Raw genomic sequence first — 16490 nt, 5'->3', positions numbered from 1 at the left:
AATACTATAACACTTATATACTACTATACTATAACACTCATATACTCCATTACTACAATACTATAACACTTATATACTACAATACTATAACACTTATATACTACAATACTATAACACTCATCTACTCCATTACTACTATAATATAACACTCATATACTCCATTACTACAATACTATAACACTTATATACTACAATACTATAACACTCATCTACTCCATTACTACAATACTATAACACTCATCAACTCCATTACTACAATACTATAACACTTATATACACCATTACTACAATACTATAACACTCATCTACTCCATTACTACAATACTATAACACTTATATACTATAACACTCATCTACTCCATTAATACTATACTATAACACTTATATACTCCATTACTACAATACTATAACACTCATCTACTCCATTACTACTATACTATAACACTCATCTACTCCATTACTACTATACTATAACACTCATCTACTCCATTACTACAATACTATAACACTCATCTACTCCATTACTACAATACTATAACACTCATCTACTCCATTACTATTATACTATAACACATCTACTCCATTACTACTATACTATAACACTCATCTACTCCATTACTACAATACTATACCACTTATGTAGTCGATTATATTTAGCACACGCTCATATCAAGAGCTCCCCATGAGCAATCTCCCACTTGAGTGTTGAAAAAGTCTGACAAAATGTGATTGTGAGGTGACCTGTCCTGTTAATATTTACATGGCATAGTACACCGGAGCCTGCTGCTACCATAACAACTTGTCTTGTATGGATGGTACCAGGGCACTGCACACTGTGGTTGGACATGATGTGCCAGCACAGTGACCACACACTCTCTTCTCTTACTTAGCTAGTGTCATTGTGAAACAGTGTTCCATAGAGCCAGTCAGTCAGTCTTCCCTGGAAGTAGCAGTCAGTCAGTCTTCCCTGGAAGTAGCAGTCCAGTCAGTCTTCCCTGGAAGTAGCAGTCTGTCCCTAGTGTAATGTGGCAAATTGATCTAACTACCAGAACACAGTGCTGCCCCGTCCCTGGCCCTGGCCCTGCCAGTCCTATCAGTCCAGTACTACTGCTACTGGGGGGAGCTAGACTGTGCTGTTCCAACCAGACCTGGAACAAACAGATGGAAAGAGAGAGAGAACAAGGAAGAGGGAGAGACAGAAGAAAAAGGGAATGGATGGAAAAGAAAATGGGGAAAGAGAGGTGTAAATGGCTTCCAGACAGGGGCAGCAGCATGACTGAACGAGTGTGAAATGTGACTGAGGAGTTGGAATGCGAGCAAGGGATTTGTCCCCTGGGCTTTTTCATCCTTTTCCTTCTTTACATCTACGGCTGCTGCTTGACTGTTCTGTTCTCCTCTTCTCTAGTCACCGTGGCATGAGCCTCCCCTTCTCTAGTCACCGTGGCATGAGCCTCCCCTTCTCTAGTCACCGTGTCATGAGTCTCTTCTTCTCTAGTCACCGTGTCATGAGTCTCTTCTTCTCTAGTCACCGTGTCATGAGTCTCTTCTTCTCTAGTCACCGTGTCATGAGTCTCTTCTTCTCTAGTCACCGTGTCATGAGTCTCTTCTTCTCTAGTCACCGTGTCATGAGTCTCTTCTTCTCTAGTCACCGTGTCATGAGAGAGTCTCTTCTTCTCTAGTCACCGTGTCATGAGAGAGTCTCTTCTTCTCTAGTCACCGTGTCATGAGAGAGTCTCTTCTTCTCTAGTCACCGTGTCATGAGAGTCTCTTCTTCTCTAGTCACCGTGTCATGAGAGAGTCTCTTCTTCTCTAGTCACCGTGTCATGAGAGTCTCTTCTTCTCTAGTCACCGTGTCAATGGTCTCTTCTTCTCTAGTCACCGTGTCATGAGTCTCTTCTTCTCTAGTCACCGTGTCATGAGTCTCTTCTTCTCTAGTCACCGTGTCATGAGTCTCTTCTTCTCTAGTCACCGTGTCAATGGTCTCTTCTTCTCTAGTCACCGTGTCATGAGAGAGTCTCTTCTTCTCTAGTCACCGTGTCATGAGTCTCCTCTTCTCTAGCCACCGTGTCATGGGTCTCTTCTTCTCTAGTCACCGTGTCATGAGTCTCCTCTTCTCTAGCCACCGTGTCATGGGTCTCTTCTTCTCTAGTCACCGTGTCATGAGTCTCCTCTTCTCTAATCACCGTGTCATGGGTCTCTTCTTCTCTAGTCACCGTGTCATGAGTCTCCTCTTCTTTAGCCACCGTGTCATGGGTCTCTTCTTCTCTAGTCACCGTGTCATGAGAGAGTCTCTTCTTCTCTAGTCACCGTGTCATGAGAGAGTCTCTTCTTCTCTAGTCACCGTGTCATGAGTCTCTTCTTCTCTAGTCACCGTGTCATGAGAGAGTCTCTTCTTCTCTAGTCACCGTGTCATGAGAGAGTCTCTTCTTCTCTAGTCACCGTGTCATGAGAGAGTCTCTTCTTCTCTAGTCACCGTGTCATGAGAGAGTCTCTTCTTCTCTAGTCACCGTGTCATGAGAGTCTCCTTCTTCTCTAGTCACCGTGTCATGAGAGAGTCTCCTCTTCTCTAGTCACCGTGTCATGAGAGAGTCTCCTCTTCTCTAGTCACCGTGTCATGAGAGAGTCTCTTCTTCTCTAGTCACCGTGTCATGAGAGCCACCGTGTCATGAGTCTCCTCTTCTCTAGTCACCGTGTCATGAGTCTCTTCTTCTCTAGTCACCGTGTCATGAGAGAGTCTCTTCTTCTCTAGTCACCGTGTCATGAGAGAGTCTCTTCTTCTCTAGTCACCGTGTCATGAGAGAGTCTCTTCTTCTCTAGTCACCGTGTCATGAGAGAGTCTCCTCTTCTCTAGTCACCGTGTCATGAGAGAGTCTCCTCTTCTCTAGTCACCGTGTCATGAGAGAGTCTCCTCTTCTCTAGTCACCGTGTCATGAGAGAGTCTCTTCTTCTCTAGTCACCGTGTCATGAGAGAGTCTCTTCTTCTCTAGTCACCGTGTCATGAGTCTCTTCATCTACGGCTGCTGCTTGACTGTTCTGTTCTCCTCTTCTCTAGTCACCGTGGCATGAGCCTCCCCTTCTCTAGTCACCGTGGCATGAGCCTCCCCTTCTCTAGTCACCGTGGCATGAGCCTCCCCTTCTCTAGTCACCGTGTCATGAGTCTCCTCTTCTCTAGTCACCGTGTCATGAGTCTCCTCTTCTCTAGTCACCGTGTCATGAGTCTCCTCTTCTCTAGTCACCGTGTCATGAGTCTCTTCTTCTCTAGTCACCGTGTCATGAGTCTCTTCTTCTCTAGTCACCGTGTCATGAGTCTCTTCTTCTCTAGTCACCGTGTCATGAGTCTCCTCTTCTCTAGCCACCGTGTCATGAGTCTCCTCTTCTCTAGTCACCGTGTCATGAGAGAGTCTCCTCTTCTCTAGTCACCGTGTCATGAGAGAGTCTCCTCTTCTCTAGTCACCGTGTCATGAGTCTCCTCTTCTCTAGTCACCGTGTCATGAGAGTCTCTTCTTCTCTAGTCACCGTGTCATGAGTCTCCTCTTCTCTAGTCACCGTGTCATGAGAGAGTCTCTTCTTCTCTAGTCACCGTGTCATGAGAGTCTCTTCTTCTCTAGTCACCGTGTCATGAGTCTCTTCTTCTCTAGTCACCGTGTCATGAGTCTCTTCTTCTCTAGTCACCGTGTCATGAGTCTCTTCTTCTCTAGTCACCGTGTCATGAGTCTCTTCTTCTCTAGTCACCGTGTCATGAGTCTCTTCTTCTCTAGTCACCGTGTCATGAGTCTCTTCTTCTCTAGTCACCGTGTCATGAGTCTCTTCTTCTCTAGTCACCGTGTCATGAGTCTCTTCTTCTCTAGTCACCGTGTCATGAGAGTCTCTTCTTCTCTAGTCACCGTGTCATGAGAGAGTCTCTTCTTCTCTAGTCACCGTGTCATGAGAGAGTCTCTTCTTCTCTAGTCACCGTGTCATGAGAGAGTCTCTTCTTCTCTAGTCACCGTGTCATGAGAGAGTCTCTTCTTCTCTAGTCACCGTGTCATGAGAGAGTCTCTTCTTCTCTAGTCACCGTGTCATGAGAGAGTCTCTTCTTCTCTAGTCACCGTGTCATGAGAGAGTCTCTTCTTCTCTAGTCACCGTGTCATGAGAGAGTCTCTTCTTCTCTAGTCACCGTGTCATGAGAGAGTCTCTTCTTCTCTAGTCACCGTGTCATGAGAGAGTCTCTTCTTCTTCTCTAGTCACCGTGTCATGAGAGAGTCTCTTCTTCTCTAGTCACCGTGTCATGAGAGAGTCTCTTCTTCTCTAGTCACCGTGTCATGAGAGAGTCTCTTCTTCTCTAGTCACCGTGTCATGAGAGAGTCTCTTCTTCTCTAGTCACCGTGTCATGGGTCTCTTCTTCTCTAGTCACCGTGTCATGGGTCTCTTCTTCTCTAGTCACCGTGTCAATGGTCTCTTCTTCTCTAGTCACCGTGTCATGAGAGAGTCTCTTCTTCTCTAGCCACCGTGTCATGGGTCTCTTCTTCTCTAGTCACCGTGTCATGAGTCTCCTCTTCTCTAGTCACCGTGTCATGGGTCTCTTCTTCTCTAGTCACCGTGTCATGTCTCTTCTTCTCTAGCCACCGTGTCATGAGAGAGTCTCTTCTTCTCTAGTCACCGTGTCATGAGTCTCCTCTTCTCTAGTCACCGTGTCATGAGTCTCCTCTTCTCTAGTCACTGTGTCATGAGAGAATCTCTTCTTCTCTAGCCACCATGTCATGAGAGAGTCTCTTCTTCTCTAGTCACCGTGTCATGAGAGTCTCTTCTTCTCTAGTCACCGTGTCATGAGAGAGTCTCTTCTTCTCTAGTCACCGTGTCATGAGAGAGTCTCTTCTTCTCTAGTCACCGTGTCATGAGAGAGTCTCTTCTTCTCTAGTCACCGTGTCATGAGAGAGTCTCTTCTTCTCTAGTCACCGTGTCATGAGAGAGTCTCTTCTTCTCTAGTCACCGTGTCATGAGAGAGTCTCTTCTTCTCTAGTCACCGTGTCATGAGTCTCTTCTTCTCTAGTCACCGTGTCATGAGTCTCTTCTTCTCTAGTCACCGTGTCATGAGAGAGTCTCTTCTTCTCTAGTCACCGTGTCATGAGAGAGTCTCTTCTTCTCTAGTCACCGTGTCATGAGAGAGTCTCTTCTTCTCTAGTCACCGTGTCATGAGAGAGTCTCTTCTTCTCTAGTCACCGTGTCATGAGAGAGTCTCTTCTTCTCTAGTCACCGTGTCATGAGAGAGTCTCTTCTTCTCTAGTCACCGTGTCATGAGAGAGTCTCTTCTTCTCTAGTCACCGTGTCATGAGAGAGTCTCTTCTTCTCTAGTCACCGTGTCATGGGTCTCTTCTTCTCTAGTCACCGTGTCATGAGTCTCCTCTTCTCTAGTCACCATGTCATGAGTCTCCTCTTCTCTAGTCACCGTGTCATGAGTCTCTTCTTCTCTAGTCACCGTGTCATGAGTCTCTTCTTCTCTAGTCACCGTGTCATGAGTCTCTTCTTCTCTAGTCACCGTGTCATGAGTCTCCTCTTCTCTAGCCACCGTGTCATGTGTCTCCTCTTCTCTAGTCACCGTGTCATGAGAGAGTCTCCTCTTCTCTAGTCACCGTGTCATGAGAGAGTCTCCTCTTCTCTAGTCACCGTGTCATGAGAGAGTCTCCTCTTCTCTAGTCACCGTGTCATGAGAGAGTCTCCTCTTCTCTAGTCACCGTGTCATGAGTCTCCTCTTCTCTAGTCACCGTGTCATGAGTCTCTTCTTCTCTAGTCACCGTGTCATGAGAGTCTCTTCTTCTCTAGTCACCGTGTCATGAGTCTCTTCTTCTCTAGTCACCGTGTCATGAGTCTCTTCTTCTCTAGTCACCGTGTCATGAGTCTCTTCTTCTCTAGTCACCGTGTCATGAGTCTCTTCTTCTCTAGTCACCGTGTCATGAGTCTCTTCTTCTCTAGTCACCGTGTCATGAGTCTCTTCTTCTCTAGTCACCGTGTCATGAGTCTCTTCTTCTCTAGTCACCGTGTCATGAGTCTCTTCTTCTCTAGTCACCGTGTCATGAGTCTCTTCTCTAGTCACCGTGTCATGAGTCTCTTCTTCTCTAGTCACCGTGTCATGAGAGAGTCTCTTCTTCTCTAGCCACCGTGTCATGGGTCTCTTCTTCTCTAGTCACCGTGTCATGAGTCTCCTCTTCTCTAGTCACCGTGTCATGAGTCTCCTCTTCTCTAGTCACCGTGTCATGGGTCTCTTCTTCTCTAGTCACCGTGTCATGTCTCTTCTTCTCTAGCCACCGTGTCATGAGAGAGTCTCTTCTTCTCTAGTCACCGTGTCATGAGTCTCCTCTTCTCTAGTCACTGTGTCATGAGAGAATCTCTTCTTCTCTAGCCACCATGTCATGAGAGAGTCTCTTCTTCTCTAGTCACCGTGTCATGTCTCTTCTTCTCTAGCCACCGTGTCATGAGAGAGTCTCTTCTTCTCTAGTCACCGTGTCATGAGTCTCCTCTTCTCTAGTCACTGTGTCATGAGAGAATCTCTTCTTCTCTAGCCACCATGTCATGAGAGAGTCTCTTCTTCTCTAGTCACCGTGTCATGAGAGTCTCTTCTTCTCTAGTCACCGTGTCATGAGAGAGTCTCTTCTTCTCTAGTCACCGTGTCATGAGAGAGTCTCTTCTTCTCTAGTCACCGTGTCATGAGAGAGTCTCTTCTTCTCTAGTCACCGTGTCATGAGTCTCTTCTTCTCTAGTCACCGTGTCATGAGTCTCCTCTTCTCTAGTCACCGTGTCATGAGTCTCCTCTTCTCTAGTCACCGTGTCATGAGTCTCCTCTTCTCTAGTCACCGTGTCATGAGTCTCCTCTTCTCTAGTCACCGTGTCATGAGTCTCCTCTTCTCTAGTCACCGTGTCATGAGTCTCTTCTTCTCTAGTCACCGTGTCATGAGTCTCCTCTTCTCTAGCCACCGTGTCATGAGTCTCCTCTTCTCTAGTCACCGTGTCATGAGAGAGTCTCCTCTTCTCTAGTCACCGTGTCATGAGAGAGTCTCCTCTTCTCTAGTCACCGTGTCATGAGTCTCCTCTTCTCTAGTCACCGTGTCATGAGTCTCTTCTTCTCTAGTCACCGTGTCATGAGTCTCCTCTTCTCTAGTCACCGTGTCATGAGAGAGTCTCTTCTTCTCTAGTCACCGTGTCATGAGAGTCTCTTCTTCTCTAGTCACCGTGTCATGAGTCTCTTCTTCTCTAGTCACCGTGTCATGAGTCTCTTCTTCTCTAGTCACCGTGTCATGAGTCTCTTCTTCTCTAGTCACCGTGTCATGAGTCTCTTCTTCTCTAGTCACCGTGTCATGAGTCTCTTCTTCTCTAGTCACCGTGTCATGAGTCTCTTCTTCTCTAGTCACCGTGTCATGAGTCTCTTCTTCTCTAGTCACCGTGTCATGAGTCTCTTCTTCTCTAGTCACCGTGTCATGAGTCTCTTCTCTAGTCACCGTGTCATGAGTCTCTTCTTCTCTAGTCACCGTGTCATGAGAGAGTCTCTTCTTCTCTAGCCACCGTGTCATGGGTCTCTTCTTCTCTAGTCACCGTGTCATGAGTCTCCTCTTCTCTAGTCACCGTGTCATGGGTCTCTTCTTCTCTAGTCACCGTGTCATGTCTCTTCTTCTCTAGCCACCGTGTCATGAGAGAGTCTCTTCTTCTCTAGTCACTGTGTCATGAGTCTCCTCTTCTCTAGTCACTGTGTCATGAGAGAATCTCTTCTTCTCTAGCCACCATGTCATGAGAGAGTCTCTTCTTCTCTAGTCACCGTGTCATGAGAGTCTCTTCTTCTCTAGTCACCGTGTCATGAGAGAGTCTCTTCTTCTCTAGTCACCGTGTCATGAGAGAGTCTCTTCTTCTCTAGTCACCGTGTCATGAGAGAGTCTCTTCTTCTCTAGTCACCGTGTCATGAGAGAGTCTCTTCTTCTCTAGTCACCGTGTCATGAGTCTCCTCTTCTCTAGTCACCGTGTCATGAGTCTCCTCTTCTCTAGTCACCGTGTCATGAGTCTCCTCTTCTCTAGTCACCGTGTCATGAGTCTCCTCTTCTCTAGTCACCGTGTCATGAGTCTCCTCTTCTCTAGTCACCGTGTCATGAGTCTCTTCTTCTCTAGTCACCGTGTCATGAGTCTCCTCTTCTCTAGCCACCGTGTCATGAGTCTCCTCTTCTCTAGTCACCGTGTCATGAGAGAGTCTCCTCTTCTCTAGTCACCGTGTCATGAGAGAGTCTCTCTTCTCTAGTCACCGTGTCATGAGTCTCCTCTTCTCTAGTCACCGTGTCATGAGTCTCTTCTTCTCTAGTCACCGTGTCATGAGTCTCCTCTTCTCTAGTCACCGTGTCATGAGAGAGTCTCTTCTTCTCTAGTCACCGTGTCATGAGAGTCTCTTCTTCTCTAGTCACCGTGTCATGAGTCTCTTCTTCTCTAGTCACCGTGTCATGAGTCTCTTCTTCTCTAGTCACCGTGTCATGAGTCTCTTCTTCTCTAGTCACCGTGTCATGAGTCTCTTCTTCTCTAGTCACCGTGTCATGAGTCTCTTCTTCTCTAGTCACCGTGTCATGAGTCTCTTCTTCTCTAGTCACCGTGTCATGAGTCTCTTCTTCTCTAGTCACCGTGTCATGAGTCTCTTCTTCTCTAGTCACCGTGTCATGAGTCTCTTCTTCTCTAGTCACCGTGTCATGAGTCTCTTCTTCTCTAGTCACCGTGTCATGAGTCTCTTCTTCTCTAGTCACCGTGTCATGAGAGAGTCTCTTCTTCTCTAGTCACCGTGTCATGAGTCTCTTCTTCTCTAGTCACCGTGTCATGAGAGAGTCTCTTCTTCTCTAGTCACCGTGTCATGAGAGAGTCTCTTCTTCTCTAGTCACCGTGTCATGAGAGAGTCTCTTCTTCTCTAGTCACCGTGTCATGAGAGAGTCTCTTCTTCTCTAGTCACCGTGTCATGAGAGAGTCTCTTCTTCTCTAGTCACCGTGTCATGAGAGAGTCTCTTCTTCTCTAGTCACCGTGTCATGAGAGAGTCTCTTCTTCTCTAGTCACCGTGTCATGAGAGAGTCTCTTCTTCTCTAGTCACCGTGTCATGAGAGAGTCTCTTCTTCTCTAGTCACCGTGTCATGAGAGAGTCTCTTCTTCTCTAGTCACCGTGTCATGAGAGAGTCTCTTCTTCTCTAGTCACCGTGTCATGAGAGAGTCTCTTCTTCTCTAGTCACCGTGTCATGAGAGAGTCTCTTCTTCTCTAGTCACCGTGTCATGGGTCTCTTCTTCTCTAGTCACCGTGTCAATGGTCTCTTCTTCTCTAGTCACCGTGTCATGAGAGAGTCTCTTCTTCTCTAGCCACCGTGTCATGGGTCTCTTCTTCTCTAGTCACCGTGTCATGAGTCTCTTCTTCTCTAGTCACCGTGTCATGAGAGAGTCTCTTCTTCTCTAGTCACCGTGTCATGAGAGAGTCTCTTCTTCTCTAGTCACCGTGTCATGAGAGAGTCTCTTCTTCTCTAGTCACCGTGTCATGAGTCTCTTCTTCTCTAGTCACCGTGTCATGAGTCTCTTCTTCTCTAGTCACCGTGTCATGAGTCTCTTCTTCTCTAGTCACCGTGTCATGAGAGAGTCTCCTCTTCTCTAGTCACCGTGTCATGAGAGAGTCTCCTCTTCTCTAGTCACCGTGTCATGAGAGAGTCTCCTCTTCTCTAGTCACCGTGTCATGAGAGAGTCTCCTCTTCTCTAGTCACCGTGTCATGAGAGATTCTCCTCTTCTCTAGTCACCGTGTCATGATTCTCCTCTTCTCTAGTCACCGTGTCATGAGAGAGTCTCCTCTTCTCTAGTCACCGTGTCATGAGAGAGTCTCCTCTTCTCTAGCCACCGTGTCATGAGAGAGTCTCTTCTTCTCTAGTCACCGTGTCATGAGAGAGTCTCCTCTTCTCTAGTCACCGTGTCATGAGAGAGTCTCTTCTTCTCTAGTCACCGTGTCATGAGAGAGTCTCTTCTTCTCTAGTCACCGTGTCATGGGTCTCTTCTTCTCTAGCCACCGTGTCATGAGAGAGTCTCTTCTTCTCTAGTCACGAAGTCATGAGAGAGAGGAGCTTCTGCAGCTATCACATTCTCAAACAGTCATGCTGGTCGTGTGTGTGTGTGTGTGTGTGTGTGTGTGTGTGTTAGCTGTAAACAGTTGAACATGATATGATTAAAACACATGCAATCTTACTGTGTTTATTTTGAGTTCAGTGTGTGTGCCTGTGTGTTGGAGTGCTTCTGAGCACAGAGGTGGAAGTCATTAGCTTGATTGGCACTGTGGCTCTTTAGCTGCTTGCAAGTTATTTCTCACTTGGGCAAATAGATCTCTCTCGTACCCACACACACGTACGTACGTCTGTTCACCTAGTCTTAAACACATCCTCCCTTCAATGTTTCACCTCTTGCTTTCCATCTGCTGTCCTTTTTCCCTGCATCTATCCATCTCTTTATCCTCCCTCTTCCCTCGTGCAATCTGGTTCTTTCACATTCTCTCTCTCTTCCCTGTGATCTTCTCAGAACACATGGGGAATAAAGCATCTGATTTGTGTGGACAGATTTCACCTTGACACTCAAACAGAGCGAGACAGAACTGAGATGAAAGATGAGAGACTCAGGGGGGAGAGAAAGAAACCGTCACTGTGCCACAGAGAATGACACACGCACACAGACACCGAGATAAGGCTAATACCATTAAGACATGTAGTCTGAGCCAGAGAGAATAACATGACAGTGATCCTACAGTTGGCGACTAAAATGCCAGACAGGCCATCGCTTTTCTTTTCTCTCTGTGTGAGTTCTCTGACAGCCTCCTGATATGCTATTGCTTTGTGTTTTTCTCATCCTGTGTCAGCTCCTCATTTCTGAGAAGCTCGTTGGCTTCTCCTTGGCTGCTGCAGTAGAGTATCGCCTGCTTCTAGCACTATGACATCATCATCGGTGACAGGGATCGTGTTGTTTCTAATGCAGGATGTGGTGGAGCTTCAGTTTGATTGGTTATTCACCATTAGCATAGGTTATTATGAAATGAAACATTATTGGATGATTCCTGATGTGGTTTATAATTCTAGAAGGGATCCATGTACAGTTGGAAGTCTGAAGTTTACAAACACTGAGGTTGGAGTCATTAAAACCACACCACAAATTTCTTGTTAACAAACTGTAGTTTTGGCAAGTCGGTTAGGACATCTACTTTATGCATGACACAAGTCATTTTTCCAGCAATTGTTTACAGACAGATTATTTCACTTATAATTCACTGTATCACAATTCCAGTGGGTCAGAAATTTACAAACACAAAGTTGACTGTGCCTTTAAACAGCTTGGAAAATTCCAGAAAATGTCATGGCTTTAGAATCTTCTGATAGGATAATTGACGTCATTTGACGTCACCTGTGGATGTATTTCAAGGCCTACCTTCAAACTCAGTGCCTCTTTGCTTGACATCATGGGAAAATCAAAATAAATCAATGTGGACCTCCATAAGTCTGGTTCATCGTTGGGAGCAAATTCCAAATGCCTGAAGGTACCACGTTCATCTGTTCAAACAATAGGACGCAAGTATAAACACCGTGGGACCACACAGCCGGCATACCGCTCAGGAAGGAGACGCATTCTGTCTCCTAGAGACGAACATACTTTGGTGCGAAAAGTGCAAATCAATCCCAGAACAACAGCAAAGGACCTTGTGAAGATCCTGGAGGAAACGGGTACAAAAGTATCAATATCCACAGCAAAACGAGTCTTATATCGACATAACCTGAAAGGCCGCTCAGCAAGGAAGAAGCCACTGCTCCAAAACCGCCATAAAAAGCCAGACTACAGTTTGCAACTGCACATGGGGACAGAGATCATACGTTTTGGAGAAATGTCCTCTGGTCTGATGAAACAAAAATTAAACTGTTTGGCCATAATGGCCACTGTTATGTTTGGAGGACAAAGGGGGAGGCTTGCAAGCCGAATAACACCATCCCAACCGTGAAGCACGGGGGTGGCAGCATCATGTTGTAGGGGTGCTTTGCTGCAGGAGGGTCTGGTGCACTTCACAAAATATATGTCATCATGAGGTAGGAAAATGATGTGGATATGTTGAAGCAACATCTCAAGACATCAGTCGGGAAGTTGAAGCTTGGTCGCAAATGGGTCTTCCAGATGGACAATGACCCCAAGCATACTTCCAAAGTTGTGGGAAAATGGCTTAAGGACAAAGTCAAGGTATTGGAGAGGCCATCACAAAGCACTGACTTCAATCCTATAGAAAATGTATGAGCAGAACTTAAAAAGCGTGCGTGACCAAGGAGGCCTACAAACCTGACTCAGTTACACCAGCTCTGTCAGGAGGAATAGGCCAAAATTCAGCCAACTTATTGTTGGAAGCTTGTGGAAGGCTACCCAAAACGTTTGACCCAAGTTAAACAATGTAAAGAAAATGCTACCAAATACTAATAAACTTCTGACCCACTGGGAATGTGATGAAAGAAATAAAAGCTGAAATAAATCATTCTCTCTTCTCTACTATTATTCTGACGTCACACATTCTTAAAACAAAGTGGTGATCCTAACTGACCTAAAACAGGGAATTTTTACTAGGATTAAATCTGTTTCTCCCTCTCTTTTGTAGGACTCTTGGTGGCCTCTCCTCCTTTTCCCCCTCCTCCACTGTGGATCTGTCCCTTTCTCTCCCTCTCTCTCCGTCCTCCACCAACACTCCCAGCGTATTCCCAGAGACCTGGTTACCCATGACAACCAGCCAGGACTTCCTGCAGGTTCCGGTATCCTGTGACGACCGGAGCTATCGGACCGTCTACACTCTCTTCCACAAGACGGTGTCCGAAACCAAGTTCCGCATCCTTAAGATCCTCCGCGTCCAGAATCCCTTCCTCTGGGAGAAATACAAGAGGTGAGTTATCATACCGTTATTACACAGGTTCACCTGTGTCCTCGTGGAGGGAAGGAGCTGGTTGACTTAGTAGTTACAGTTGTTAGTTGGTTATGACTGTCTGAATCACAGCTCATTTGTTCCTGTAGATAGATGGCTGGTGTGCCTTGGCTGCTACACTGATCTCGCTTTAGGCCAGACCTAGCGGAAAGCCGGATGTCTGATCTCGCTTTAGGCCAGACCTAGGGAAAAGCCGGATGTCTGATCTCGCTTTAGACCAGACCTAGGGAAAAGCCGGATGTCTGATCTCGTTTTAGACCAGACCTAGGGAAAAGCCCAATGTCTGATCTCGCTTTAGGCCAGACCTAGGGAAAAGCCCAGTGTCTGATCTCGCTTTAGACCAGACCTAGGGAAAAGCCCAATGTCTGATCTCGCTTTAGACCAGACCTAGGGAAAAGCCGGATGTCTGATCTCGTTTTAGACCAGACCTAGGGGAAAGCCGGATGTCTGATCTCGTTTTAGACCAGACCTAGGGAAAAGCCCAATGTCTGATCGCGCTTTAGACCAGACCTAGGGAAAAGCCCAATGTCTGATCTCGCTTTAGACCAGACCTAGGGAAAAGCCCAGTGTCTGATCTCGCTTTAGACCAGACCTAGGGAAAAGCCCAATGTCTGATCTCGCTTTAGACCAGACCTAGGGAAAAGCCCAATGTCTGATCTCGCTTTAGACCAGACCTAGGGAAAAGCCCAATGTCTGATCTCGCTTTAGACCAGACCTAGGGAAAAGCCCAATGTCTGATCTCGCTTTAGACCAGACCTAGGGAAAAGCCCAATGTCTGATCTCGCTTTAGACCAGACCTAGGGAAAAGCCCAATGTCTGATCTCGCTTTAGACCAGACCTAGGGAAAAGCCCAATGTCTGATCTCGCTTTAGACCAGACCTAGGGAAAAGCCCAATGTCTGATCTCGCTTTAGGCCAGACCTAGGGGAAAGCCGGATGTCTGTATGCTGTGGCTCTGAATGTGCTGGAAGGGGTCTGTTCCAGGCTAAATGACTCTGATGCCAGAATGCACCAGAATGCTTTCAATTGGGGCCAAAGAGGTCATTGATGTTGTGGATATTGAGAGCAGTGTACTAGGCTAATCTAACTTCTTCAAGAGCTAAGGTCCCACGTTGGTTAGCCGTGTGGTGTTTGAATATGACAGAAAGCCGGGCTGTGTACGTGTGTTCTGAACACGTAATTAGCTGCGCGCTCACCATTAGTGTAACCCACTAGTGAAGGTGAGTTCAGAAGAACAGGAAGTGGTTCCTTGATATATATATTTTTATACATCCGGTTGTCATAGATACGGCAGAAGGTGAGGATGAGTCACGGTGGGTAGTGAGAAAGTGTTGATTGGTGGTGTGGGTGGGTGTGAGTGTTTCCTACTTGGTAGAAGCAGTGAATCATATAGACTTGACTATAGAGTAAAACCTTCAAGCTGTTTCACTGTATCCTGTTCAAAGTGTAAACATTCAATTACTAGACCTAAAGACATCATCCCCCCTCCGCTCCCCCTAACAGGAAGAAGGAGTACATGTCTCGTCGTCTCTCGGAGATGGACAGGATGCTGAGCGAGCGTCACCTTTTCCACGGCACCTCCACTGAGGTGGTAGAGGGCATCTGCAAACACAACTTTGACCCGCGTGTCAGTGGCAAACACGCCACCATGTTCGGACAAGGCTCCTACTTCGCCCGCAAGGCCGTCTACTCCCATAACTTCTCCAAGCGCTCTCCTAAAGGGATCCACTCCATGTTCCTGGCCAAAGTGCTCACTGGCAGGTTAGTAGTCTTTATGTGATTACTATGTCCTCACTGGCAGGTTAGTAGTCATTATGGGATTACTATGTCCTCACTGGCAGGTTAGTAGTCTTTATGGGGTTACTATGTCCTCACTGGCAGGTTAGTAGTCTTTATGGGATTACTATGTCCTCACTGACAGTCTTTATGGGATTACTATGTCCTCACTGGCAGGTTAGTAGTCTTTATGGGGTTACTATGTCCTCACTGGCAGGTTAGTAGTCTTTATGGGAATACTATGTCCTCACTGACAGTCTTTATGGGATTACTATGTCCTCACAGACAGGATAGTAGTCTTTATGGGATTACTATGTCCTCACAGACAGGTTAGTAGTCTTTATGGGATTACTATGTCCTCAGACAGGTTAGCAGTCTTTATGGGATTACTATGTCCTCACTGATGGTCTTTATGGGATTACTATGTCCTCACTGACAGGTTAGTAGTCTTTATGGGATTACTATGTCCTCACAGACAGGATAGTAGTCTTTATGGGATTACTATGTCCTCACAGACAGATTAGTAGTCTTTATGGGATTACTATGTCCTCACTGACGGTCTTTATGGGATTACTATGTCCTCACAGACAGGTTAGCAGTCTTTATGGGATTACTATGTCCTCACTGACAGGTTAGCAGTCTTTATGGGATTACTATGTCCTCACAGACAGGATAGTAGTCTTTATGGGATTACTATGTCCTCACAGACAGGTTAGCAGTCTTTATGGGATTACTATGTCCTCACTGACAGTCTTTATGGGATTACTATGTCCTCACTGACAGGTTAGCAGTCTTTATGAGATTACTATGTCCTCACTGACAGTCTTTATGGGATTACTATGTCCTCACAGACAGGTTAGTAGTCTTTATGGGGTTACTATGTCCTCACTGACAGTCTTTATGGGATTACTATGTCCTCACTGACAGGTTAGTAGTCTTTATGGGATTACTATGTCCTCACAGACAGGATAGTAGTCTTTATGGGATTACTATGTCCTCACAGACAGGTTAGTAGTCTTTATGGGATTACTATGTCCTCACAGACAGGTTAGCAGTCTTTATGGGATTACTATGTCCTCACAGACAGGATAGTAGTCTTTATGGGATTACTATGTCCTCACAGACAGGATAGTAGTCTTTATGGGATTACTATGTCCTCACAGACAGGTTAGCAGTCTTTATGGGATTACTATGTCCTCACAGACAGGATAGTAGTCTTTATGGGATTACTATGTCCTCACAGACAGGTTAGCAGTCATTATGGGATTACTATGTCCTCACAGACAGGTTAGCAGTCTTAATGGGATTACTATGTCCTCACTGACAGTCTTTATGGGATTACTATGTCCTCACAGACAGGTTAGCAGTCTTTATGGGATTACTATGTCCTCACTGACAGGTTAGTAGTCTTTATGGGATTACTATGTCCTCACAGACAGGATAGTAGTCTTTATGGGATTACTATGTCCTCACAGACAGGATAGTAGTCTTTATGGGATTACTATGTCCTCACTGACAGGTTAGCAGTCTTTATGGGATTACTATGTCCTTACAGACAGGATAGTAGTCTTTATGGGATTACTATGTCCTCACTGACAGGTTAGTAGTCTTTATGGGATTACTATGTCCTCACTGACAGGTTAGTAGTCTTTATGGGATTACTATGTCCTCACTGACAGGTTAGTAGTCTTTATGGGGTTACTATGTCCTCACTGACAGGTTAGTTGTCTTTATGGGATTACTATGTCCTCACTGACAGGTTAG

General features: G+C 46.0%; 1 protein-coding gene across 1 annotated transcript in view; it reads left to right on the top strand.

The window, feature by feature from the left end:
- The window catches only part of LOC112221257 (protein mono-ADP-ribosyltransferase TIPARP), a 36366-nt gene that overhangs the window by 18263 nt on the left and 1613 nt on the right, over positions 1-16490 (top strand). Inside the window, exons 5-6 of the mRNA XM_042296440.1 lie at positions 12634-12912; positions 14454-14711. Coding sequence (XP_042152374.1) covers positions 12634-12912; positions 14454-14711 — 537 coding nt within the window. The remainder of the gene's footprint in view (positions 1-12633; positions 12913-14453; positions 14712-16490) is intronic.

Source organism: Oncorhynchus tshawytscha, linkage group LG13 (genome assembly GCF_018296145.1).
Source record: "Oncorhynchus tshawytscha isolate Ot180627B linkage group LG13, Otsh_v2.0, whole genome shotgun sequence".
Lineage (NCBI taxonomy): Eukaryota > Metazoa > Chordata > Actinopteri > Salmoniformes > Salmonidae > Oncorhynchus > Oncorhynchus tshawytscha.
Note: the sequence above shows the minus strand (reverse complement) of the source record. Positions and strands in the feature narration are given on the sequence as shown.